Source organism: Nyctereutes procyonoides, unplaced genomic scaffold (assembly GCF_905146905.1).
Source record: "Nyctereutes procyonoides isolate TBG_1078 unplaced genomic scaffold, NYPRO_anot_genome, whole genome shotgun sequence".
NCBI classification, from domain to species: Eukaryota; Metazoa; Chordata; class Mammalia; order Carnivora; family Canidae; genus Nyctereutes; species Nyctereutes procyonoides.
Window position 1 is genome coordinate 77,463,359 of NW_026575125.1, and position 27,617 is coordinate 77,490,975.

A 27,617-nucleotide genomic window follows, 5' to 3' on the forward strand; every position below is an offset into this window, starting at 1 on the left:
TGATGTACAAACTATACATAGAAAAACTTGATTTTAAAATGGGTGTGTTTGTGGCTTTAACTTTCCTAAGTCAACATTTACAATGAACACAATTAGTGGCAGATGTTAAAACCAGGATGGAGGGGCTTGTACTTATTTGTGCTCTTAATGCATCTAAGCAAGTTGAATAAATTTGTTTCCTGTGGATAATATATTTGTATAAGAGGGGCACCACATAGTATTACAAATCCATACTTTAACTGTCTTTAAGTCATCTAAGTGGTGAATGGCTGGTTTGCGAATTAAGAGTTTAGTCATTAAAAAATTAAGAAGTAGCAGAAGAGATTATATTCCATTTATCCTGCAGAATAGGCCTGGGAAAAACAACCAATATTGTATAAATGGTGAACAAGGAATAATAGTTAAGCTATGGGATGGTATGATACATAATTTATATGATTTTTATGAAACCTGAGCCCAAGCTTTTGTACCCTATTGATTACATTTCCTGCAAGGCAAGAAGAAAAGTTACTATGAAAACACTAGTGGTGATTCTAAGGATGCTGAAGTCACAAAAAAGTAAAAGAAAACAAAAAAACAAAACACAACAGAAACAGCAGTTGTATTATTGAATACTGTTACTATCAGGAAATAGAGAGTTCTGACATCCTTTATTTAGACTGGCCAAACTTCAAACTTTTAGGTTAGATAGTAACACACACACAGAGTTTGTAAAAGTCTCTGTGGGAAGAAAGTAACCTATTCCCCTGTGTTATCATTCTAATTGTCATAGTTTTTGCTGATGTTAATCAAAATCTTTCCTGCTTTAATTAAAGCCACTTTCCTTTTTATCAGTTTCCTGCAGTCAGAGCAGCATCCATGCCCTGTATATTTGAAGACAGTCTTCTAGGATATCACTGAAACTTCTCTTCACTCAGCTCAGCAACCTTAGTATCTCTAAACTTTTCTGGATTCACTTGCCATCCCTTTAGTTATTTCTGTTATTCCTTATAAAAGAGTGTTCTTCCCCTTTAAAAGATAATGCTCAAATTGACTTATATGGAGTCTCTTTATAAGAGTCTGTGGGTTTGTTTGTTTGTTTGTTTTTGCTATTACTTTTTCAATGAAAGAGAGAGCCTAAAAATTCAGAATTCTATTTAAGAGACTTCCAGTTCTTATCTTTGCATTTCTCAGACTGTTTTTTTTTTTTTGGGGGGGGGGTTGGTCACCATTTATGATTGTATCTGAAAACAGTATTAGCAAAGCTTATGCCAAAGCATTTCTCAGAAGCTTTTGCCATTGGAGTCAATTTGGGCATTAACCCAGGAGAACAACTTGTTTAATCAATTTGAGTCATTTTTTGCATGAGGACAATCTAAATTTCCCTTTATCCATGGTCATTCAATGTCACGCATCTATGGGCCACTGCCCAGTCATTAACTGGCCAATTCTGCAAATTCATTCACCTTATTTACTAGAAAAATCCTATTTGAGCTGGAAGTTTCTAAACATTTTACAATTAAAAGGAATAAAGTAAATATTAGTGGAAAAACTCTGAAACTCTTAAATATACCAAGTAGAAGAAGAAATCAGATCTTTATATAAAAATCATCATTTATTTTAGCTGGTGGTAAAGACTCATCAGGCCATCCAAAAGTTAATGAATATATATATATATATATATATATATATATATATATATATATATTAAATTATACGCACATGCACACATATGCATGGTTCTCAATACCTGAATAATCTTATTGGTGCAGTTTGGTACTTAAACTTGTTGGCATAGAAAAGCTAGTTTCTATTTGGTTTTCTGTAATATGTGGCTTTGTCAGGCCAGTATTAATTCAGGGAAATGAAACTAGATCATTTAGGGTATATGAATTTTGCTGAGTAGCTAGTAAATGTTACAGATACTAGGCAAAAAGAACTACTAAAATAAATTGCTTTGGCTGCAGACTTTGCCCACTCTCAGAGGAAAGTCGATCTTTCCCCTCCCCTTCCCTCCTCTTTTCCTTTTCTTCCTCCTCCTGTCCTTTTCCTCTTCCTCCCTTCTTCCTCCTCATCCTCCTCTTCCACCTCCTCCTCTTTATTCTGTTCTCCTTTTTCTCCTCTCCACTAACTCCCCCTTAGTCTTTGTCACCGTCTCTCCATCCCCTTGCCCTCAATTTGGCCTGGAAGAAAGCCTACATCTAATCACCCTATCAATACTACCACCCAACTTTACCCAGTCAACGTAAATGGGTCTTCTCTGTTTTACACAGCTTCCCCTCAGGCTCCTCTTGGGAGATTTTTTCCCCTTCAAGATTGCCTTAAATATTTATTGTAATCTGTGAATCTCTCCTGCATTTAAATGCTTGTTGCACTCTAATAGCTGCTGAAATATATTGCAGGGATTCCATTTCAGCAAGACAATTATAAAACAATCTATCTCTCAAAGCCCACACCTGGAGTGGTAAATAGGGGAGAGTGAGAGGAGAGGTAGTAGAAGGTAGCAGTGTTCCTTGGAGACAAAGCTTAATTTTTGCAGGTACAGTATCCTTCTAAGGAGGCCCCTGAGCTCACACTCTTGCAGGTCCTGTCCTGTAAATATATAGGAATTTTCTGACTTCTCATATTTCACAATGGAATAAAGTTATAGTTTATGATAAATAAGAGCAGCTTCTAAATTAACTCACTGATGGTGACTCATAGACCAAAACAGCAGTGAACACCCTTGGAACCAGAGAACTTTGGTTTGATGGAAGCTCAGGTGTCTGCTAAGAGAGATAGTGGATTTTGTTTTTTAGAATTGTCTTGCTGGATTGGAAACTTTGCAGTGTGTTTCAGCAGCTGCTAAAGGATGCATTTACTTTTTTATATACATTTTTAATTAAAGTTCGATTTGCCAACATATGGTATAACACCCAGTGCTCATCCTGTCAAGTGCCCTCCTCAGTGCCTGTCACCTACTCATCCCACCCCCCCACCCGCCTCCCCTTCCACTACCCTTTATTCATTTCCCAGATTTAGTCTCTCATGTTTTGTCACCCTCTTTAATTTTTCCCACTCATTTTCCCTCCTTTCCCCCATAATCCCTTTCACTATTTCTTATATTCTAAGGGATGCATTTAAATTCACACAAATGGTAAAGGCTACTGAGCTACTATTTATGTAAATATTGTAATTTGAGGCTGAAAGGAGTTGGATTTTGTATGTTAATAGATACAATTGGTATAAAGAAATAGATCATCAGCCTTTGTTACCTTTCTATGTAGCCCTCTAGCTCTGTTTCTGTATTTGTCAAAGACTAATTAAGGAAAAAGATACTAGTCTTGCAGCCTTGTAGTCATTGCTATGGCAAGATGATCTTTTCCTCATTTAGATTCTGTTAATACAGTAATCTGTTGGGCAGCCCGGGTGGCTCAGCGGTTTAGCACTGCCTTCAACCCAGGGCCTGGTCTTGGAGACCTGGGATTGAATCCCATGTCAGACTTACTGCATGGAGTCTGCTTCTCCCTCTGCCAGTGTCTCTGCCTCTCTTTCTTTCTGTGTCTCTAATGAATAAATAAATAAAATCTTAAAAAAAAACACCACAGTCATTTGTCAGTCAATTCAGGGAAAAACCAGTTCAGTCAGTTATCTTTTCAAAGTTTGGCCCAAAGAACACTGCTTAGCCTAGGGAATACTCTAGGTGGCATAGCTGTCAAAAAATATTATGTCAAAAAGTGATAAAAGTCAACAGGTTTTTTCATGTTTTAATTTCTGTTATGAAGTCCCAAATGAATATTTTTCTTGGCTTAAGTCTATATTTTATTATTGATAAAAAGTTTATTGCATAATGATAAAATTTTAGTATATGCATTTTTGGTATATGCATATAGAAGTATATGTAAATGCACCAAAAAATATATCCTAAAAGTGAAGCTAAACTGATAAAATTACAAGGAGATAGTGATCCATCCACAATCACAATAATAGTCTTTGATGTCTCAGAATTTTACAGATCTAGTTGACAAAAAATTAGTAAAAATGTAATTAGCAAGCTTGATTTCATAGAAATATGTAGAATTCTGCAACCAGCTATTAGAGAATAAACATTCTTTCCCAGCATTTAAGAGACATTTTGAAAAATTGATCATATGCTTGACTAGAAAGAAAACCTTAGAAACTAAAAAATCTGTATTCTACAGAAATACTCTCTGGTCAAAATTCAGTGCAATTTAGAAAGCAACAACAAAATCTTCATGTATTTAGAAATTGGCTGCATGTATATGTACATAATTCATACAGCAATAAATATTTTAACATACTAAAAATGTATTGAATCGGATATTTATCCAATCCAATAATACTTTCAATTGAATAGGAAGTGTATTTTGAAACTTACATGCATATCAAATAATAATAAATAAACCTATTGCATAATAATTCATAAATACTTGGTTGATTAGAAAAAATGTGTTGTCAAAAATAAATGAATATAATAAACAGTAGTAAGAAGATTATTTAATGTATTTAGAAGAACAATTTTTTCAAGTCCTTTGGCAGTACTAGATTTTTTTTTAATTTTTATTTATTTATGATAGGCACACAGTGAGAGAGAGAGAGGCAGAGACACAGGCAGAGGGAGAAGCAGGCTCCATGCACTGGGAGCCCTACATGGGATTCGATCCTGGGTCTCCAGGATCGCGCCCTGGGCCAAAGGCAGGCGCTAAACCGCTGCGCCACCCAGGGATCCCATACTAGATTTTCTGTCACACACTTCCTAGCACAATACTTTGCAAACAGACATTCAATTAGGGTTTTTTCCTTGTATGCAATGGACAATAGTGAAAAATTATACCTTGGTATAGTGTTGATGAATTTATTGAAAATCATTCTTACCTAATCATTAAAGTAGATTCTCCAAGGTTATCTATTAGGCAATCTGGATCAATATATTGAAGTTACTTCAATTTAGATTTTGAAATAATTTAGATTGGCCTTCCTAAAAGTTCTGCTAAATTAATGAAGCATAACATAATTGTTTAATCTTTTCAAAAAGGGAAAGTGACTCTTAAAGCTACATCTTACAGATGCTCTCTTGTCCAAGTCACGTATGGGTGAAGTATCTTCTCTGGACTCCAAGCCCTGATTTTAAGCCAGGTATGGATGTATGGTTTTTGAAAGATCTAATGATTAGTCATGTGGGGCTAGTTAAGGTTATAGATAGGCCACCTAAACATAGTGCCTTAATTCCAGACTAATCATTGGGTTCCAGTTCCTGATTTACACAATCCCACCCTGAAAATAAATCTCATCAAACGTATTTTTAGTATGCAATATGTCTCAACATTGTCAGGTAAATAGTTGGTTAAGGTAATATTTAAACACTGCATTTGTACCAGCATTTGAATTCACAGAAATTTTTATAATAAAATTCTTTCTTCCATTACAAATAGAAATTAAAACATAAAAAAATCATTCATTCTATTATACCAGTTGTTTTCTTTATATTCTCCAATTATTACCAGTTGGCTCCATTGGATTTATTCATGGATCCCTCCTGAAGCTTATGATTGTAACAGTAACATGTGATATTGCAATCAATATGAAACCATACAGAACCTCTGACCTAAGAAAATGTAACTGTTATATATTAATTCAAATATAAGCTAAGAATTTGAAAATAGTCAAATGCATAGAATCTCATTGATTTAGGGGGAATAATGGCCTGGATTGGTGAAATATTTTCTTTTCTTTTTTTTTTTATAAATTAATTTTTATTGGTGTTCAATTTACTAACATACAGAATAACACCCAGTGCTCATCCCGTCAAGTGTCCCCCTCAGTGCCCGTCACCCATTCACCCCCACCCCCCACCCTCCTCCCCCTCCACCACCCCTAGTTCATTTCCCAGAGTTAGAAGTCTTTAAGTTCTGTCTCCCTTTCTGATATTTCTCACACATTTCTTCTCCCTTCCCTTATATTCCCTTTCACTATTATTCATATTCCCCAAATGAATGAGAACATACACTGTTTGTCCTTCTCCGGTTACTGTGGCCAAGTTCAAAAAGGGTGTTGCCTGAGTTCTTCTCTGGGATTTTGATGGAATCTTGTCTCACATTTAGATCTTTCATCTATTTTGAGTTTATCTTTGTGTATGGTGCAAGAGAGTGGTCCAGTTTCATTCTTCTGCATGTGGATGTCCAATTTTCCCAGCACCATCTATTGAAGAGACTGTCTTTCTTCCAGTGGATCGTCTTTCCTCCTTTATCGTATATTAGTTGAGCATAAAGTTCAGGGTCCACTTCTGGGTTCTCTGTTCTGTTCCATTGATCTATATGTCTGTTTTTGTGCCAGTACCACACTGTCTTGATGAACACAGCTTTGTAGTACAACCTGAAATTTGGCATTGTGATGCCCCCAGATATGGTTTTCTTTTTTTAAAATTCCCCTGGCTGTTTGGGGTCTTTTCTGATTCCACACAAATCTTAAAATAATTTGTTCTAAGTCTCTGAAGAAAGTCCATGGTATTTTGATAGGGATTGCATTATACGTGTAAATTGCCCTGGGTAACATTGACATTTTCACAATATTAATTCTGCCAATCCATGAGCATGGAATATTTTTCCATCTCTTTGTGTCTTCCTCAATTTCTTTCAGAAATGTTCTGTAGTTTTTAGGGTATATTTTGAGACCCATTTGTTTTTTTTTTTTGTTTTTTTTTAAATTTATTTATTTATTTATGATAGTCACAGAGAGAGAGGGAGAGGCAGAGACACAGGCAGAGGGAGAAGCAGGCTCCATGCACCGGGAGCCCGACGCGGGACTCGATCCCGGGTCTCCAGGATCGCGCCCTGGGCCAAAGGCAGGCGCCAAACCGCTGCGCCACCCAGGGATCCCATTTTGAGACCCATTTGAATGGTAAATGGTGCTCCAACCTTTTATTTTCAGGTTGTAGGTGTCCTTCTGTCTAAAATGAGTCTCTTGTAGACAGCAAATAGATGGGTCCTGTTTTTTTATCCAGTCTGAAACCCTGCGCCTTTTGATGGGGTCATTAAGCCCATTCACGTTCAGAGTTACTATTGACAGATACGAGTTTAGTGTCATCATGATAACTATTTAGTCCTTGTTTTTGTGGATTGTTCCACTGAACTTCTTCTTAAAGGGGAGTTTTAAGAGTCCCCCTTAAAATTTCTTGCAGAGCTGGTTTGGAGGTCACATATTCTTTCAGTTCCTGCCTGTCTTGGAAGCTCTTTATCTCTCCTTCCATTTTGAATGAGAGCCTTGCTGGATAAAGTATTCTTGGTTGCATGTTCTTCTCATTTAGGACCCTGAATATATCCTGCCAGCCCTTTCTGGCCTGCCAGGTCTCTGTGGAGAGGTCTGCTGTTACCCTAATATTCCTCCCCATGAAAGTCAGGGACTTCTTGTCTCTTGCTGCTTTAAGGATCTTCTCTTTATCTTTGGAATTTGCAAGCTTCACTATTAGATGTCGAGGTGTTGAACGGTTTTTATTGATTTTAGGGGGGGATCTCTCTATTTCCTGGATCTGAATGCCTGTTTCCCTTCCCAGGTTAGGAAAGTTTTCAGCTAGGATTTGTTCAAATACATATTCTGGCCCTCTGTCCCTTTCGGCGCCCTCGGGAACCCCAATTAAACGTAGGTTTTTCTTCCTCAGACTGTCATTTATTTCCCTTAATCTGTCTTCATGGTCCCTTAATTGATTGTCTCTTTTTTCCTCAGTTTCCCTCTTTGCCATTAACTTGTCTTCTATGTCACTCACTCGTTCTTCCACCTCGTTAACCCTCGTCGTTAGGACTTCTAGTTTGGATTGCATCTCATTCAATTGATTTTTAATTTCTGCCTGATTGGATCTAAATTCTGCAGTCATGAAGTCTCGTGAGTCCTTAATGCTTTTTTCTAGAGCCACCAGTATCTTTATAATTGTGCTTCTGAATTGGCTTTCTGACATTGAAGTGTAATCCAGATTTTGTAACTCTGTGGGAGAGAGGGCTGTTTCTGATTCTTTCTTTTGAGGTGAGGTTTTCTTTCTAGTCATTTTGCTCAGTGCAGAGTGGCCAAAAACAAGTTGTATTGGAACACGGGGGAGTATCACTGGTCCGTCTAGCTGGTCTTCTGGGGGAGGGGCCTGCTGTGCTGATTTTCAGGTGTTAGCACTTGGGGGAGCTGCTCTGCCCCTGCCTGCTGCCGGGCTCAGCGGGGGTTGTTTACCCCGTGGGGCCCCAGGAGGAACAGCAGCAGTTGCTATGGCAACTCTGGAAGCCTGGATTCAGCCTCTGCAGGAACTACGGGCTCGGGGCTCTCAGTTCTCTGTCCGCAGGGCCTGGAGGCTCCTGGGCGGGGCCGCTGATCTGCTCAGCTCGGGGCAGGAGCGTCCTCGCTGTCTCGGGCCCTCCCGGCCTCTGCCTGTCCCGGGGGAGGCCGGATCCTGGGCTGGTGGATTCCCGCTCCCGCCCTGCAGCTCCCTCCCTGGAGCTGCTCCCGAGCCCCTCCGAGCTGCTCCGGTCCCGCCGTGCGCGCTGCAGCCCTTAGGGAGCTCCGCGCACTCTCCCAGGGGCGCAGGTGTCTGTTAGTGTCCCAGGGAGCCTGAGGGCATCCCCGCCCTCCTGGGTCCTGCTCTAACTCCCTGCGAGCCCCTTTCCGCCCGCCCGGGAAGGTTGGTGCAGCTCCTGCTTCTCCGGGACGGGGCTCTCCTGTCCTGGGGACACTCGCCCCGGCCTCAGCCCGGCTCCTCGTGGGGCCCCTCCCCCTCGGAGGCCTTTTGTTTTTTTATTTCTTTTTCCCGTCTTCCTACCTTGATAGAAGCGCGGACTCTTCTCACTGTAGCATTCCAGCTGGTCTCTCTTTACATCTCAGGCCGAATTCGTAAATTTTCAGGATGGTTTGAAGGTTATCTAGGTAATTTGGTGGGGACAGGTGATTTGGGGACCCTGCTCTTCCGCCATCTTGCCCCTCCTCTGGTGAAATATTTTCAATAGGAAAATCTTAAATGCAATTCTAATACTTTCAAGGATCTTGCAACTTTTCATTTGTACCCTTATTATAAAAATTGCCACATTGTCTCCTGTATTATGGGAGTTTGTGTATCTTTATCACTATATTAAAAGTTCCTTAAAACTAGAAACTAGTTTTTATAATGTCTTCCCTGGTGTCCAGCAATTTAGTAAATACTTCTTAAATATTGAAATTGTATGAAGAAGTGAAAAAAGCACCAGAGTGGGGGGAAAGGAATCTTGGGCTTAATTGTGGCTATGCTACTAATCTAGGAGATTAGCAATGGAAAATGTAGCAGCAAAAAAATGGCAAAACTATTTGAAGGAGGAAAGAAAGAAGTCAAAATTGTGAAGAAGGCAAAGTTGGTTTCTTCATGCTCCCATAATCTCTTAGATTTTGTTTGTTCCTTTCCTCCAAATCTGGGAATCATTTCTACATTACCACGTTGTTCCCCACTAAAAGTACTCCCTGTGTGTGTGTGTGTGTGTGTGTGTGTGTGTGTATACTCACAGAAATGCATTTTATTAAAATATGCAGATATTTTATATAAATGTGTATTTTCAGCCTTTTTAGCCAGCCTTATTATTGCCTTTGTCTCTTAGTCTTCCATATAACATTGTAGATTTCACTTGCCTCAGTGGCTTTCCTCTTTCAGGTAGCCTTAACTAAGATCTTCCTGTACTTGTAGTTTATTTTCCTGTGCTCTAGTATCATTATATGTTTATCATGTTACAAATTCAACTCAGCATTTTCTGGGTGGCTATATCCCACTGTCATTTTCCCTGAACCCACCTGTGTCTGCCACACAACTCTGAGGGATACACTGAGGGGTTTAACTTTGAGCCTTTTAGTTGATTTCACACTCTTCAGATTTCATTTCTGTAGGCTTGAAGTTAACAGCCTGTTATTGGCAAATCCAGCACTATAGTAGCAAAAATATGGTGAAATTCCCACTGCCTAGATAATTCCATAGGGTTAAAAAGGTCCTCCAAAAAGCAGACACCTCCATTTAAAATGCACATGTAGTACCTTAGTGAGAAGGGAGGTCACTGGACAAGACCTTCCCAATACTTCAGTAAGGGAAGGTTAGCTAATGCTTTGACATTGAAAAGACCAGAGCATGATCCTGAAGAAATGGGATAGCCAAGTGGAGTGTAAAGGGTGTAACCATCTGGCTGGAGCCTAGAGCATTGCCCACAAAGGTCAATTCAAGGTCAATTCAAGGGGAAGTAGCTTTAAAAAAAACTTTAAGAATACTAGAATGAGGAGTCTCCAATTTTTTTGAGGCTGGCAGGGTCTAGGATTTAGGGGTAAATTACCACATTGATATTGATTGAAGATATCCTTTATTTTCTTTACATCTGTGCCTTATAAAATTGATTAGAGGTATCCCTGGGTGGTGCAGCGGTTTGGCGCCTGCCTTTGGCCCCGGGCGCGGTCCTGGAGACCCGGGATCGAGTCCCACGTCGGGCTCCCGGTGCATGGAGCCTGCTTCTCCCTCTGCCTGTGTCTCTGCCTCTCTCTCTCTCTCTCTCACTGTGTGCCTATCATAAATAAATTAAAAAAAAATGATTAGACCATAAGGGTTATTGGTGTTTCTCAGCCTATCTTCAACGGAAGCCATTTTTCTCTTCATCTGCTTTTGCAATCTTTTATACCACATGCCTTTTCTCTTACTTTTCCCACTGCTACTTTCTTTTCCATTTTCCCTCCTCCGTGGCACTTCCCCAAGTTTTAGTTCCAGCCCAGTCAAATGCAGATGCTCCTAAGGTGCCTTTGAGACCCGCTAATCACTGCCATAGATTGTGGAGACAGTTCTGTTTATAGGGACTTTTTCCTGTAAGGCATCAACATCCTCATCACCTTAGCTTCATGCTAAGGGCTGTTGTGTTTGTCCCTCTGTGATAAACCTGGGAGATTTGAGAATCCTGTTTTGATTGGGTAGATTTTGAAGTAAAGCTGCTTCTTTTGGTTGAGTCCCTCTCCTTCCCCATCACCCATCTGTCTCAGTGATTTTCTTGCAACTAGTTGTGCTGTTCGATAGAATTGGAAACACTGCAGCTTACATCTGTCCTAACAGATGGAATTCATTTTGCATGAGTGTTAACTGATTCATGCATTGCATAAAGAAAGCAATCTGTGTTAAAACACTGTGACATTGTAATGAAGCATTATCTTCTGTGTGCTGAAACCTATTTGCTTATAGAAGGTTATATTCTTTGCCTTTGCCCATGTGCTCACACACTACCCCCATGGTCAAGCCCAGAAAAACTTTAAAGACAGAAAGCATACCATGACAATGGGAGAAAATGAAAACTGAACGGAAAAAATCTTGATGCAAAGGTGGCTTTTGATAGCTAAGTTCCCTTTTATTTTTGTAGTGTATGATCCTTCAGAAAGAGAGAAAAGAATATTATGGGAGGAGGCTCCCCACATGGAGCCTCATCTTTCACTAGATGATGATTTTACTCTATAAAACATTGGGAATGTTTTTAGAGTGTTTGACATAGTATGGACCCTAGTCACACCTTCCTTAGCAGAGCACATTTACAGACTGTGACTTTAAACTTGAACTTGTGGGGATCCCTGGATGGCTCAGCGGTTTAGCGCCTGCCTTTGGCCCAGGGCGCAATCCTGGAGACCCAGGATCGAGTCCCACGTTGGGCTCCTGGCATGGAGCCTGCTTCTCCCTCTGCCTGTGTCTCTGCCTCTCTCTCTCTCTCTCCCTCTCTCTCTATCATGAATAAATAAATAAAAATATTTTAAAAAAATAAACTTGAACTTGTGACCAGCAATGAAGTTTTTATAATATCACCCATCTCTAGCACTGACCCTCAGTACTTTTGTACTTTTGTACTTGTAGACAGTGATGTGTGTTTCACATAGCAGTGCATTGAGGTCTTTCTTTAGTTGCCTATTAGTAGCTATTCATTTATTTCCAGCAAATGGTGTATGGATCTTGCAGCCAAGAACACTGCACTTTATTTTCCATTTTTTGCAATTCACTGTTTGAATGCTGTAACGCAATAGAGAGAAGTTCCATTTACAAATGATGTTACTACATACTTTGACCTATTTTTACCTGCAGGAGTAATAGCAAGGGTAATAAAAATCAGTTGAAGCTGCTATATAAGCACACATAACTGCCTCAAATTACAGGGTAGTTTCTAAGCTACAAAGCCACTGAAACCATGAAGGCCATCTTCCGACTCCTTTCATAGTTCTAATAAGCATGACCATGACTGTCCCATATTTCTAGATGAAGAAAAACATTATTCTGTTGGATTATGCTTTTGGTCAACTACAAAATTTCTGTTTCAGTACGTATGCTTTGGCTCCATTTAGCCAAGTTTTGGGTGATTTGGGGGTTTGCTAAGAAAAAAAAGAGGTGAGGAACTTGGAGCTCTTACCATCTCATGTCCTCACAGTTGACATAACCACAGGGGTATAAACAGCAGATATTTGGTGAAGACACTTTGGGAATAGTAGCCCCGGGTTAGAGGAAGTATGGATAACAATTAGGTAATGTCACCTGACAAACCAAACTTGTACCAATTTGGCAAGAGACTTGGCAATTTTATTACTTTTGTAGGTTCATACCCTGACCTCGAACAGCTCATATCTTCTCCCTTGAGGCTCTGTGACTAAAGAGAGCTCAGAGGAATTTTGAGTGGCTTCACAGTGGAACCACAAAGATGATTATAGGGTCAGGAAAATTAAATTAACCTGTGGCCAAATAATGGCCTTTGAGTTCCTGGAGTACTCTGCTGCAGTGCAGCATTTCACAGTCTTTGTCAGGAAACTCCAGTGTATCATGGGGCATATTGGACTTTGGGCTCCTTCTCACTCTTTTCCCATGTAACCTGGCATAAAAACTATCTTTGTGTTTCCTACCATCACACACATATATACATATAAACACCTTTGCCCATATATCTCCTCCCTATTTAGAGCTCCATACGGAGACTGATTTGGTTTAGTTCAAATTATACTTGCTAAGTGCTGGTTATTGCTAGGTATTGTGCTAGACTCTAGAGATATATAGAAAAAAAATTCCTTTAGAGAGTTGCCAGTCTAATAGTGGAGATGCGTAGGTAAATAGATTAGAATTGACCCTTGAACAAGGTGGGGGTTAGGGGCACACACCCCACATGATCAAAAATCCATGTATAAATTTTGACTTCATAAAAACATAATTACTGATAGTCTACTATTCCTGACAGCCTTACTGATAATATAGACAGTTGATTAACACATATTTTGTAAGTTATATATATATGTATATTATGTATATGTATATGTTATATGTCTTATACTATATTACACTGTATCGTATATAATAAAGGAAGCTAGAGAAAACAAAATGTTGAAATCATAAGGAAGACAAAATACATTTACAGTACTGTACTATATTTGTTAGTATTATAAATTTATATATTTATTGAAAAAATATGCATATAAGTAAACCTGTGCAGTTCAAACTTGTGTTGTTTAAGGGTCAACTATAATTAGGTAAGAGGAACTTCTGAAGCCTCAGGATTATGATGTACTAAATCATAATGTAAATTTCATTTATGTTACTGAAGAAATTTGAATGCAAATTTATTCCTATATTTACAAAGATATGATATTTCTTCATAGTAACCTAAAAGTCACGACTGTGTCATAAACAATACATATAAAGTCCAGCAGCAATCTCTTTGTTACTATTCTTGAAGGAAGAGTAGTTCCTATGCCCTTGACCCCTGAATTGCAGTGTTTGCCCTGAAAGTTGTAGAAGCTTGATTACAGAAGGTTTCAATCCTGAAGTGCCAAGGTTAAAATAGTATTTATTTAACTCTAGGCTTTTATGCTCAAAGCCAGAAATATTTGCTGCTGCTTATTCTGACTTCTCTCCAAATGGAGAAAGTCACACCCAAAATGAATTTTCCAACTTTGATACACTTGGCTGTATCAAAACTTTTGTGATAATGGGGTGCTCATGCAAATATCAAATCAGAAACTCTCTTCTGTTCTCTTTATCAACTAAATGACTATTATCCCTAAATCAAATATAATGAGCATGATTTTGGTGGCCTAGCACTATATTAGGCTTGTGTGAGTTATACAAAATGTGAGTTTTAATCTTGTCAGTTATCAAATAGTACTTATCAAACAGCTACACATTTGTGAGTTTCCTAAAACTTTTAAAGCAAATCTGAATTTGAAGTCTGTGGAATTCCTTTAAGGAGCTCCACGAACAGGTGGTATCTCTTCCTTTGACAACCTTTAGAAATAAATAAATCTTACTGATGGATAAGGTGTTAGTTGAAGGATGACTGACATGTTCCCTTATATGTTCCCAACTCTACCCACTCATCACTACAACCAGTCTGTACTAGATTCTCTCCAATCTCAGCCACACCTCCAAAGCCTAACTGTTACACATCTATATATCCCTTTGGGGTTGTTGAGCTTACTGGTGATGATTAAGACTGAAAAATGAAACAAAATGAAAAAACTTCCAAATAATAATTAAACAACCATCACTTCTCATTTCAACCATTGGTTAAGTAAAGGTCCTGCTTAGAGGCATGAATATGGACTTGCTAATCTTGAAAGTCATCTCCAGCCTCATGTCTTTATTTTTCTGCAAACACAACGCTGACATAAACTATCCTGTTAGCCATATTGTCTCATCCCTCCACAGCACAGCACAGCACAAAGTACTCCCAGATGCTGTTTATGGCTGCACTCTTGGTGGCCTTGAAGCATCACTTAGTTTGTTTGTTCGGAGAAAGCTGGCATTCAACCAAATGACTAGAAGGACAAAACTGTGTGAATAAAAAACAAGGTTACTAAATGGACATGAGTGTAGTGAGTGCCTTGTGGCCTTCCGCCACCACAAAACCAATTGAAAAGAAAGAAAGAATGCCCTGGGGATTATGTGGTTTAGATCTGCCAACAGAAGGCAAAGCAAATAACTGAAAGGACAGTGTAGGAAGTGCTGAATAGTTGACAGTCTTTCCACAACACTTTCCTTAATTACATGATTAAAAATAAAGTTTTCAGCCTAATCAAAATTACAAGGCCATCGAGGACTGTCTTGTATTCTTTCTGGGGAAAAACATAGTAATTAACTGCCACAGAATGATGGATTTTTCCAACACAGCTGTTACAACTGCTATTTTATATCATTTGTTATGGTTTAAAATGTGTAATCCCTAAGAAATTGATCATTACTGCAATTCAGTACTGGTTTTTCAGTGCCTTAACCACTCTGAGCTTTGTATTCAGACTATTAACTAACAGAAGCCAGTCATAAAATATTAAACAACTAATGGTTTATTATTCCATGATGACTTCTGTTTCATTTTCAACAAGATTTTATTTTTAAAAATTTGTACACTGAAGTTTCGAGCATGACAAAAACAGGTGCACTCTTGCATTCTTTCCTTTTCATCTCTCTTTTTATGGCAACTCCCACTTTTTCCTTTTCTTTTCTTCTTTAGTGGCTGTGCCTTCATACTCAACATTGTCTCATAGCCTTTGTTTATGATGTGTCACTCATTGGGTCAACCCTACCTACCCTTCAGAATTTGTTAAAATGCTATTCAATCTTTATGGCCCATTTGGCATTCTGCCTCTTCCAGGAAGCTTTTTCAGTTACTCTATTCATCATTCACTCAACTCTTGTTTGTTAAAATGGTCTTATGTACCAGGTATTATGATAGACACTAGAGATACCAAAATAAAAGGAAATATTCCAAGCTTTCAAGAACTTTGATGTTTTGGGATGCCTGGGTGGCTCAGTGGTTGAGCATCTGCCTTCCACTCAGGGCATGATCCTGGGGTCCGGGATCAAGCCCTGCTTCGGGCTCCTTGTGGGGAGCCTGCTTCTGCCTCTGCCTATGTCTCTGCCTCTCTCTGTGTGTCTCTCATGAATAATAACATCTTTTAAAAAACAACTTTGATGTTTCACTTGATTTTATTGAGTAACTAAATACTTTATAAAACTATGTGCTTCATAACTAGATTTTATTATTTTCATGTATTTTTTTCATTATCATTATCTGTATGTAACTAACTTACTCTTGTATTGTCAGTGTGGTTCTGTATTTATAAAGGATTTGAGAAGACTGATTCCTACCTAGGGCTCATCACCTATTCCCTGCTTTACCACTACCTCTCTCTCTACTCTCCCTTCCATGACTATATCTATCTCCTAGATTTGCTAAGAGAAATAATGAATAACTGGAATGGCTATTTATTTCCATCTGAATAGGAGAAACCTATAAAACAAAAAATGGAGATCTTAAGATGATGTGCGCCAAAAGGAAGTATGGTAGACTAGTTGATCAGTTAGAAGTCAGCACAGCTGTCTTAAGTGACCAGGATACTATTTATAATTTTCTTCTGCAACAATTAGGTAACTTAGAGTTTGATTCTGAATCCCCAAAGTACAAGTTGACTGGCTTTATTACTTTTGAGATATACCCCCAAATTGGAAGTAATCTGAAATATAGTAATTTGATTTTCCAAAAATAAATTTGAGAAGTTTGGTGTTTAATGAAAACTAGTACAAGTCTAATTTGCAAACTAGAGGATTCTTTTATGACCACCCCTTCATTTTTTGTTATGTATATCAAGATATTCCTGCATTGATTTTTGTGTAAAGCAGGTACATACATTTTAACAACTTTTTTTTTATGTGACCAGTATTCTAAATTCAGGAACATGTCACATTTTCTATTCATAAGACAGACCCAGAATGCTAATGTTCAGCTTGGAGCCATTGCAGAACAATAGAACACTAATACACTGTTTTGCCTGGGGGAAGCCGCTTATTTAATTATCTAAATGAATTACATAAGAACGCGAATTCCTGCTAAATGAAATCAACACATTGAGGAATTTATGTTGTCTCCTGGATAATTTCAAATGGTTCTGGATAAAGAATACACATTTTCCCCAATTACTATATTTTAAAGCACAGCCCTTGAAAATAGTTGTAAGAACATAAATTATTCAGGGATTTTTTAAGGATTTTATTTAAGACTTTCACATGGCATCACATATTCATTCTCTTGAACCCCTTAAACTATATTTCACCCCCAGGAATTCATGTAGTCATTAGTCTTTGCATTTGGTTTTATTCTTTGTTTCAGGTGTAGACATCTTAAAAACTGTAAATTCCTCTAATAAAATTGTGACTTTGCACTTTGAGTATCCCTTCTCACTCACCTTTACTTTGCTTTCCATTCCAGACACCTGCTACCTTCATTCATTATAGCTAATGGACAGCCTTTCTTGTAACTCTCAGATTCTAATCCTTTCCTTTTTCCACCTTCTACTTCCATCAATACCTAACTGTTCATTGCCATTCTTGCAGTTATCTAATCTGATCACATAACTCATGCTAAAGTGTTAATGACAAATAATAACTCAGTATGTATTTATCCCAGCTGACATTTCAATAATCAGGAAGTTTTGTTACCTTAATAAAATTTAGGACATAACAAATGATTTTTGTACTTTATGACAGGTGATAGGATGGAGGGGGAGTTTTTTGAGTACTTGACCTTCTGGTGCCCCTAAAATCATACTATATGAGATGCATCTATTAATAATTAAACTTGAATAAGTTGAATGAGCTTGCTGACAAGACAAAGAGCTGCCTGAAGTGAAGATAGATACTTGATTCCAAATGTCAGTAGGTTTGAACTTCGCATCAAGAATGGCTACAAATAATTGTTACTACATATCATCTTATGTTACTCAAATATGAGAGGGCTTGTGAACTTACAAAATAAACTTAAGCAGCAGTTTCTTTTATTATAATAGGAATGAAAGCTAGGAGAATTTTCTTCTCCTTGTTATGTGATGCTTGAGAATTAAAAAGTCATTTTTTGCATGCCAACTCTGTTTCAGGGATCTTTGTTAATCCAGTGCAACTGGTGACTCCTGCATGATACTAGGGGTATTATTGATAGTAGAAAAAAACACATTCATAGTTTAAGGCTTTCCTTGTTATTTTACTGTATAATATTCACAAAGACCAGTGAGAACTGTGAGGCTATTTAACAGTCTAGAATGCAAAACCAAACTTTTTTTTAAGCATTCTCCCTGTGTGTTTTCAACAAATGGTGTTTTAAATTAATTTATTATAAAGCACATATTGTAATTGAGAAAAGGCATATCCTATAAATTGGATTTGCTGGTTTGGGTTCAACATTTCATTGAGGGAGACAATCTATGACAACATGGCCTTCAGTTGAGATCACAAAACAACTTCTATATGGCCCGTGATCCACAAGATGGCACCACTGAGCAATTAGTTTATCTTAAGATGACTTCTAGGTTCTCTAGATAATGCTGGAAAATAATGTTATCCCTTTTCAAAACCAATATCAATCACTTCTAATGAATAGAGTAAGAAAGGGAAAAATTATGACTTTACAGTGGAGAAACTTTGCAGACATCACTTTAACCAAGTACTCAAGGTTAACATCACTGGTGATCAGTCATTGTTATACCATGTACTCCTGACATGACATGGTGAGAAGGGCACTTCACCTTTGTGACATTTTTTTCCTCAAACCCATAACCTGAGTCTAATTATGAGAAAACATCAGACAAATCCAAAGTTAAGTATATTCTACAAAATACTTGACCAGTATTTTGTCAAGATCATAAAAAACAAGAAAGAAGACTAAGGAACTGTCACAGATCAGAAGGGCCTAAGGAAATATGACAGTTAAATGGAATGCAGTATTCCAGTCTGGGTTTTACAAAATGACATTAGTGAAAAAACTGGGGAAATCTGAATAAGGACTACAATGTAGTTAAGAGTATTGTACCAATATTAATTCTTAGTTTTGACAATTGTACTGTAGTCATATAAGATATTAACATAGAAGAAGTTGGGTGGAAGATAAATAGATCTTTGTGATGTATGATCTTTGAAACTATTCTCTAAGTCTAAAATTATTTGAAGTAATAACTTTAAGTCAAAGAACTCTCAAAAATACTAGGTTAACAGGCGGCAGTTTTCCATTTATTTATTATATGGTATACCAGAAATCTATAAAAGCTTGAATAATGGTTAGGCATATTAACCCAGTATATGGTTTCAAGATCTGGAGTTTATTTCCTTTACAGACACAGTGAACATATTTACCAAACCCCACAGTAGGATACTTTGTTTGACAAAATATGTTTATGTAACTTTCAAGTGAGAGAATAAATAACAGGTAATAAAAACCAAGTTGATTATCTCTGTTCTCTGCCCTTTGGTGGCACCTTTCAGTTATCTCACTAAATGTGTGTTATGAGATTGATAACTGTGTATTCTAGCCTTGCCTTTTAAAAACTCTGTGGCTTACTAACCACTGGTCATATGAGACAACATATGGATAAGATCTTTTCTAATAAGCCAAATGTTTGTGTAGCACAGAATAAGAGTTTGGGCTATAAATATCCTCTTAGAATCAACTAAGGAAATATTTTTAACTTCTTTTTTTTAAGATTTTAAAAATTTATTCATGAGAGACACAGAGAAAGGCAGAGACACAGACAGAGGGAGAAGCATGCTCCTGGCAGGGAGCCAGATGCAGGACTCGATCCCCAGACTTGGGATCATGCCCTGAACCAAAGGCAGATGCTCAACTGCTGAGCCCCCCAGGCATCCCCATTTTTAACTTCTTTAAAGGATGTGTGAGAACCAGTTTTCAACATGTTATATCTGTGCATACAGATATGAGAAAATTTTGACTTAAAAATGCTTATATAAATGATTAGGAAAACAATAATTTATAAGCCTTGATAAGAGCTAAATAAATAAAAATATTAATGTATATTTTCTCCCAGAGATGCAAATTAATTTGGGAGTCTCCAACATATTCACATGAAGAAGAATGAAATTGGACCCCTATCTCATATCACTCACAAAAATGAACTCAAACTATGTTAAAGATTTACATAACCTGAAACTGTAAAAACCCTAGAATAAAACATAGGTGGAAAGATTTCTTGACATTAGTCTTGGCGATGCTCTTTTGGATATGACACCGAAAGCATAAGCAACAAAAGCAAAAAATAAATGAGACTACATCAAACTAAAAGTTCTGTACAGCAAAAGAAATCCTCAACAAAATAAAAAAGACATTGTATAGAATGGAAGAAAATATTTGCAAACCATCTATCTGATAAGAGGTCAATATCTAAAATATTAAATTGTTTTTTTCTGATCAGTCAATAAACTATAAATTTTCCTTTCCTTAAAAAATTCTAGTTTTTGGTAGCTATCATGCTCCACCCAAAACCACTCACCTGATCTTAGACATTTCGTTATACATTAATTCATAGTTTCTGAACCCTATACCAAGTCTAGCCTATTCCCTTAGCTTGATTGCTATCCTTCTATGTGTACCAATTTCCTAGGGCTGTTGTAACAAATTACCACAAACTGGATGGTTTAAAAGGAAAAAAAAAACTGTTCCCTCACAAGTCTGGAGACTAGAATTCTGAAATCAAGGTGTCAGCAGAGCCATTCGTCCTCTGAAGTCTCTAGGGACAAAGTCTTCCTTGCCTATTCCAGCTGTGGGTGATTGCCAAAAATCCTAATTGTTCCTTGACTGAGATACACATCAATTTCTGCCTATGTCCTCATATGGCATTCTCCCTGGGTATCTATGTCCAAATTTCCCTCCTCTTAGAAGGACACTAGTCATTGGTTTTAGGGACAACCCTAATCTAGGATGACTTCAGCTTAACTTGATTACATCTACAAAAACCGTATTTCCAAACAGGGTCACATTTACAGGTACCAGTGGTTAGAACTCCAACATTTTTTTTTTTGGAGGACACAATTCAACACAAAACATCTTGACCTAACTCTTTCAGGCTTGACTCCATAAACAAAAACAGCAACCCATGCCACTTCCCATCAATGCTGCAACCATCTAACCAGTATAATTATTTAATGCTTAATTATTTGTCAGGAACTGTGGTTAAGTAAAGGTGGCAGCATTTCTAGAGCTACTTTAGTTACTGAAAAGTTTTCTAATCCATTTCTGACACATGGCCCCATTTACAAACAGTGGCATGCTCAATAGGATTGAAGTAACCTTAAATGTATGGGATTAAAACCTATCAGTCTTATCAGTGGGAAAAAATAGAGAAGTGTTGACATGCTTGTGTACCATGTAACATTGGTGGTAATGGTAGAGAGTTCTTTTCCTTTTTATTTTATTTGATGAATTGGCTTTATTTTGATGAGAGAACTTGTAGGAATCATCTCAAAATAGCATTCATATACTTCAAAGTGGATGCTTTATAAAAAGAGATTTGACAACAAACAAGTAATATACTTAAGGATCACATTTCTGAAATCAGTTGATCTTTTGCATCACTCACTGACAGGTTACACCAAGATATTAATACTATTCAGAGATACCATTCCTCATTTGATCATTCTATAAGTAAAAACTGTTGCTGTCTTTCACATGAGAGCTGTGACTAATGACAGTCCTTTTGTTTGAATACCCCTGTATTTCCTACAGCTGTGGCAAAAAATCCACGTATTAAATACCTAAAACAACAGAAATGTATTCACTTACAGTTCTCAAGACTAGAAGTCTGCAGGGTCATTCTCCCTCTGAAGGCTCTAAGGAAGATTCCTTTCTTCCTTCTTCCTAGCTTCTAGTGATTGCTAGCAATCCTTAGAATCCCTTGGCTTATAGCTCCATCTTTTCAGTTTCTTCTGTCTTTACATGACTCTCCTTCCTCTGTGTGTCTGTGTCTCTGTGTCCAAATCTCCCTCCCCTTTCTGTTACCTAGACAGCAATCATTGGCCATTATAATTGACTATAATCCTCATTTAACTGGACTACATGTGCAAAGACGTTATTTTCAATTAAGATCACATTCTGTAGTTATGGGTTAATCTAAATTTTTGGGAGACACTGCCTAACTCACTACAGCGCTCAAATCAAATCTTGTGCTAGATAAGGCATTATATTTTAAGTTGAAGTCTTACTCATATAAATACAAAACTGAATTTTTTCTATGACTACAAGTTGAAATATTTTTTTAAGATTTTATTTATTTACACAGAAAGAGAGTAAGTGAGTGGGGGGACAGGCAGAGGGAGAGGGAGAGAGGGAATCTCAAGCAGACTGCACTGAGCACAGAGCTGGACACAGGGCTTGATCTCATGACCCTGAGATCATGACCTGAGCCAAAATCAAGAGTCTGATGCCTAATTGCGCCATCCAGGTGCCTCTACAAGTTGAAATATTTTAAAAGGCACCAGCCACAAAATGAGAGCTCTGATTCCTAACCTCTCTGTCCATTTTTGAAAATTATAAGTTTATAACTTGTACTTTCATTTAGGATAAGACTAAATTTTTGGAACTCATAATGTTTCCAATAAGAATCTTTCAGGGGCACCTGCGTGGCTCAGTTGATTAAGTGTCCTGCAATTGATTTAGGCTCAAGTCATGACCTCAGTGTGGTGAGATCCAGCCTGGCATGGGGCTCCATGATCAGTGCAGAGTACTGCCCCCTCTGCTCCTCACCCTGGTCTTACTCTCTCTCTAAAATAAATAAATAAATAAATAAATAAATAAATAAATAAATAAATAAATAAATAAATAAAAGAATCTTTAAAAAAAGAATCTTTTATAACTTTTTCCTTTCATAAATATCATTGTTCTCATGACTGAGAGCATACTAAACACTTTACAAGTCATTGGATTACTTATGTATCACTCTTACCTGTGATCATTATGGCAAAACTTATTTAATGTATAAGAGGGGTCCAGTGGAAAGATATATCTGCATAATACCACATAATCAGTTGAAAAAATGTTGAGTATTAGCACCTCCTTTTTCCCTATCTTCAATCTGAAATTTTTACTTTTCATATAGATGCTCTGGTGTCATGTATATCTAGACTAAAGATGCTAAGAAAAAAGTGTCTTCAAATGGCCAATAATGTCCACTATTTTAATACAAACACAAAAAAGCAAAACTACTCTATAAACTTGCTTGATTTTTCAAGTGAGCTAGTTGGAGTTTCTTTTAAAATATTCATAATTTAGGGGCACCTGAGTGGCTCATTTCATTAAGAACTGGACTCATGGGCAGCCCGGGTGGCTCAGTGGTTTAGCACTGCCTTCAGCCCAGGGCCTGATCCTGGAGACCCAGGACCCTGCATGGGGCCTGCTTCTCCCTCTGCCTGTGTCTCTGCCTCTCTCTCTCTCTCTCTCTGTCTCCCATTAATAAATAAAAAAAATCTTTAAAAAAAGAGAACTGGACTCATGATTTCAGCCCAGGTTATGATCCCTTGGGTCATGAGATCAAGACAGGCATGAGGCTCGTGCTCTGTGGAGAGTCTGCTTAAGATTCTCTCTCCCTCTTCCTCTCCCTCTCACCCTGCTTGCACTCACTCTCTTTAAAATAAATACATCTTTTAAAATAAAATAAAATAAAATAAATAAAATAAAACACTGATAACTTAATATTTCTGTTCTCTATAGAATACCTGATATTTCTTCTATATGTAATATGCTATTTTCCATAATAGGCTATGATGTTTGACCTTATTTAAATATTTATTATTTAAAAATTTTAATTCCAGTATAGTAAACATACATTTTATATTAGTTTCAGGTGTACAATATAGTGACTCCACAATTCTATACATTCCTCAGTGCTCATCAAGATAAGTGTAGTTTTAATCTACTTTACCTGTTTCACCCATCCACACCACTCCTTTATAGTAATCATCAGTTTGTTCTCTACAGTTAAGAGTCTGTTTTTTTGTCTTTTTTATTTCCTTTTCTCATTTGTTTTGTATCTTAAATTCCACATATAAGTGGGGGCACCTGGGTGGCTCAGTGGTTGAGCATCTGCCTTTGGCTCAGGGCGTGATCCCGGGGTCCTGGGGTCGAGTCCTACATCAGGCTCCCCACAGGAGGCCTGCTTCTCCCTCTGCCTATGTCACTGCCTCTCTCTATGTCTCTCATGAATAAATAAAATATTTTTTAAAATTCCACGAGTGAAAACATATGGTATTTGTCTTTCTCTGACATATTTCACTTAGCATTATACTTTCTAGCTCCCCATGTTGCAAATGACAAGATTTCCTTCTTTTCATGGGTGAATAATATTCCATTGTGTACATATATGTGTATGTATATATGTATATGTATTTATGTATATATATGTGTGTGTATATATGTGTATGTATCTGTTCTCCTATCAAAGCGTGCTTCTTGATTGTATAGATAGCATTTAATGTTTGTTACTATCCTGTGTTTCAGGGACTCCATGAAAAAACTGGTGCATTTACAGCTGTTAAAGTAATGAATGCTCGTAAGGTAATATATCTTGTCCATATTCTGTTCATTTAATGGACTATGTATGGTGTTGGGATAAACAGCTTGGAAAATAGTTGTGTTTTAATCATTAGTATACAAAATTATAATTGTGTTAATCTGGATGTTTATATTTATCAATATTTCTATCCATTAGTATATTTTATTATTGATTTATTGTTTTTACACATAAAATGTTTCACTCACAGTGAAAGGTCTACATATTTTGGCATTCTTTAAGAATGAAGAAAATATCTATATTCCTGTCTATTTCTAGTTACCTGTTTCTAGGGATAGCAAAGAGGAGATTTCCTCTAATATTGTGTTCATTCTCCTGTTTTCCATCATATATTTCTCCCTGACCAACCTTTCCTTTTGAGAATTGAGGCCATTAGATTCTCAATGACAGGTAGAAGGAAAGAACTTGTCATAGATGCACATTTTTCAGGCATTTTCTGACAGATGAGCAAGACATTGTTCCTGCTAACATTTGTAAAGTTGTGTCATGGTTCATAACATATTGTCATAGAATTTGTTACACACTGATTTCTGTCTTTTTTCTTCAGCATGAGTGCCTCACTTTTCAAGATAATATTAACATGAACATAGCAAAGATAAAAAAATTTTCACTTCACTATACCCTAAAGAAAAATTCTCAAATGTTATGACTGAAAAACTATACATACTCACTGAACTGTTGTCAATGCCATAAACTGTTCTTTTCCAATTTGTGCAGGGAGTGAATTGCTGAAACTGTTTAAGGAGTTTTATGGTTTTTATTTTGCCAGTAAATGTCAAATGTTGAAAACCAATGTGAATTTCAAGGAATTTTGAGGTTTTGTGGATTTATTTTGCCCTACAAACCATGTCTTCCAAATAATCAGCCTAGTACTTTTTGAGTGTGCCTTTCTAAAATAATTATTTCCTTCTTTTGACTTGAAAAATCTTTTACATATATTTAATTTACCTTTTAGGTACTCTAACTTTTGAAATATTTAAAAAGCATGTTCAACCCATAGATAGTTTCAATTACCTTGTTTTATAAGGAGAAATAGCACTTTCCTAATATCAAATGGTAATGTTCCCATTAACATGGCAGTTAAATCTGTTACTATGAATTTAGTGCCAAGTTTCTGTATATATAAGAATTTGATTTTTTGAAGTAAAATTATTAGTGAAAATTGAGAGAGGAATAATATTATGTTACTCTTCCACTTAGTGCCAAAAGAACACAAAATATTTAAAAATAAATCATTCTCCGAGTGTACCAGTGGATCTAATAACATTTTGTTCTTGATTTTGCAGACCCCTTTACCTGAAATAGGAAAGAGAGTGAGAGTGAATAAATATCAAAAGTCTGTTGGATGGAGATACAGTGTGAGTACTGAAAGTCCCCTCTAGGTCTCAAGCTGTCTTTCCTTTAATTTTCAACTTTAAACTAACCCTTTATATCTTTATCTTTAGAGGGACATCGCTAAAATATTCTTGCCCGGAAGTGATAACATATTATCTTTTAACACATTCATTCACATAGATTCAATCATTGTACTCGAACACTAACATCTGTCATAAAGCAGGAGATAGAAGAAATGGTTCCCTGAACAGGTAAGTGTTGACAGCAGGTGAAGAATTGAATATATCCACAGAGCATAGAACCCTCTAGCTGAGTAGTAACAAAAGAGATAAAACCAAGAGAAAATTTTTCCTTGAATTGGCCTGCACAAGGTCTTTTTTACACCTTTCACATGGTATTCCAGACTGACTGGCTATTCCCCCATTGTGATTCTAACAACATTGCTATTGTATATGAGCTAAAGGAAGACTATCCTTTTTTTATTGTAATAGCAGACAGAAAACCACAGACTATCCAAGCTAAGTCTTCACACATCTGGCATAGTACTTGATTAGATAACGGAGTGTGAAGATCCTTTCTATTTGAAGCTTTTTAACTGTCTTACAAAGCAGTCTCTATGACTCTAATAATTTTCTGGCTCTAGAATAAGATCAGACAAAGAAAATTCTTTTTTGGTAGATGTTGGTGATCTATCAAAATATTCTGTGAGCCTAAAGGCAGAATTCCTGCTCTTATCAATATAATTCATTGATATCTTTTTTCTTACTTTTCTCCTCAGCTCTCTGGTATTCAAATATTTTAAACCTTTGTGCCTTAATAAATATTATCTCAGGATTTAAAATAACTTTTCCATTAACACAATCACATTCAGAAAACATTTGTATTTATATTAGAAAGGTATTGGTAAACAGCTTCATGATTCATCTAATAAGTACCTGGCTCCTGTTTTATTTACAATGTATCTCAGGACACAAAGCATATCCAAGTGAAAGAGTGCTGATTAATAACATGGTTTGGTAGATCAAGAAGCTGCAAAAGGCTAAGGAATGAAAAATATAATCTTTGGCTAATTTTGGTCTCATCAAACATTTCTGTTAATAAGTCCCTTTAAAGATCTTTCCCCAAACCTCTCTGGTATTCTTTCCACGGGGAAAAATATTTTGGTTCTAGAACTGGGTGAAATTATAAAGGAAATTGTGGTATCCTTGAGCTGCTTATTTTTGACGAAAAGTAGGATGTTCAGGCTACTCTGGGATCAACTGGCCCTGAGCCAGGAAATGCTATAGCATCATGTTACTGGGATGTGTGTGAGAGTTTTAAATTACCCACTTGGCCTGATGGATATAATGTACTTATGTGTTTTTCACAAGCTCAACTTCCTGTTAATTGAGAATGGCAAACACACTAATGCTTTTCATACATATCTGATCTTGGTTTATTGGTTTTGGGGGAGTTTATATTTATGTGGGAAACTCACTCTTAAAATTTTTCTAATTGGTAACTTAGAACTCTATGATTATATATTTTAGTAAGAAAAATAACTGTTAGCTGATCATCCAGTTAGTATCTCTAAATCATCCTGAATCCTTTGGGATAAGAATTTTGTGACTTGTACACACCTCTTTGAGTCAGGGATTTATGGAAATAGCAATAATATGGAAGTCCAGACACATGAGTTTAAATCCCAAGCCTATCACTAAATTGCTAAGAAATACTTGTAAAACTGATCTTACCTCTTTTGGCCTCAGATTCCTTATAGGTAAAATGGCACCAGAATATTTGGCCTACTTATAAACAGGGTAAAAAATATGATCAAATGCAACTGCATAGCTGTCTGGAGCCCAGCTAGTCTCCTACTTTTGCTTGGGGACATGAACTTTCTAACTCAGAAAAAAAAAAGCTATTTGATAATTAAACTATGAAACAAGTTA

The 27,617-nt window shown here is 37.0% G+C and overlaps 1 protein-coding gene across 1 annotated transcript in view; it reads left to right on the forward strand.

The window, feature by feature from the left end:
* Positions 1-27,617, forward strand: part of NRK (Nik related kinase) — a 143,609-nt gene that overhangs the window by 39,747 nt on the left and 76,245 nt on the right. The window contains exons 3-4 of the mRNA XM_055337442.1: positions 24,279-24,335; positions 25,638-25,709. Coding sequence (XP_055193417.1) covers positions 24,279-24,335; positions 25,638-25,709 — 129 coding nt within the window. The remainder of the gene's footprint in view (positions 1-24,278; positions 24,336-25,637; positions 25,710-27,617) is intronic.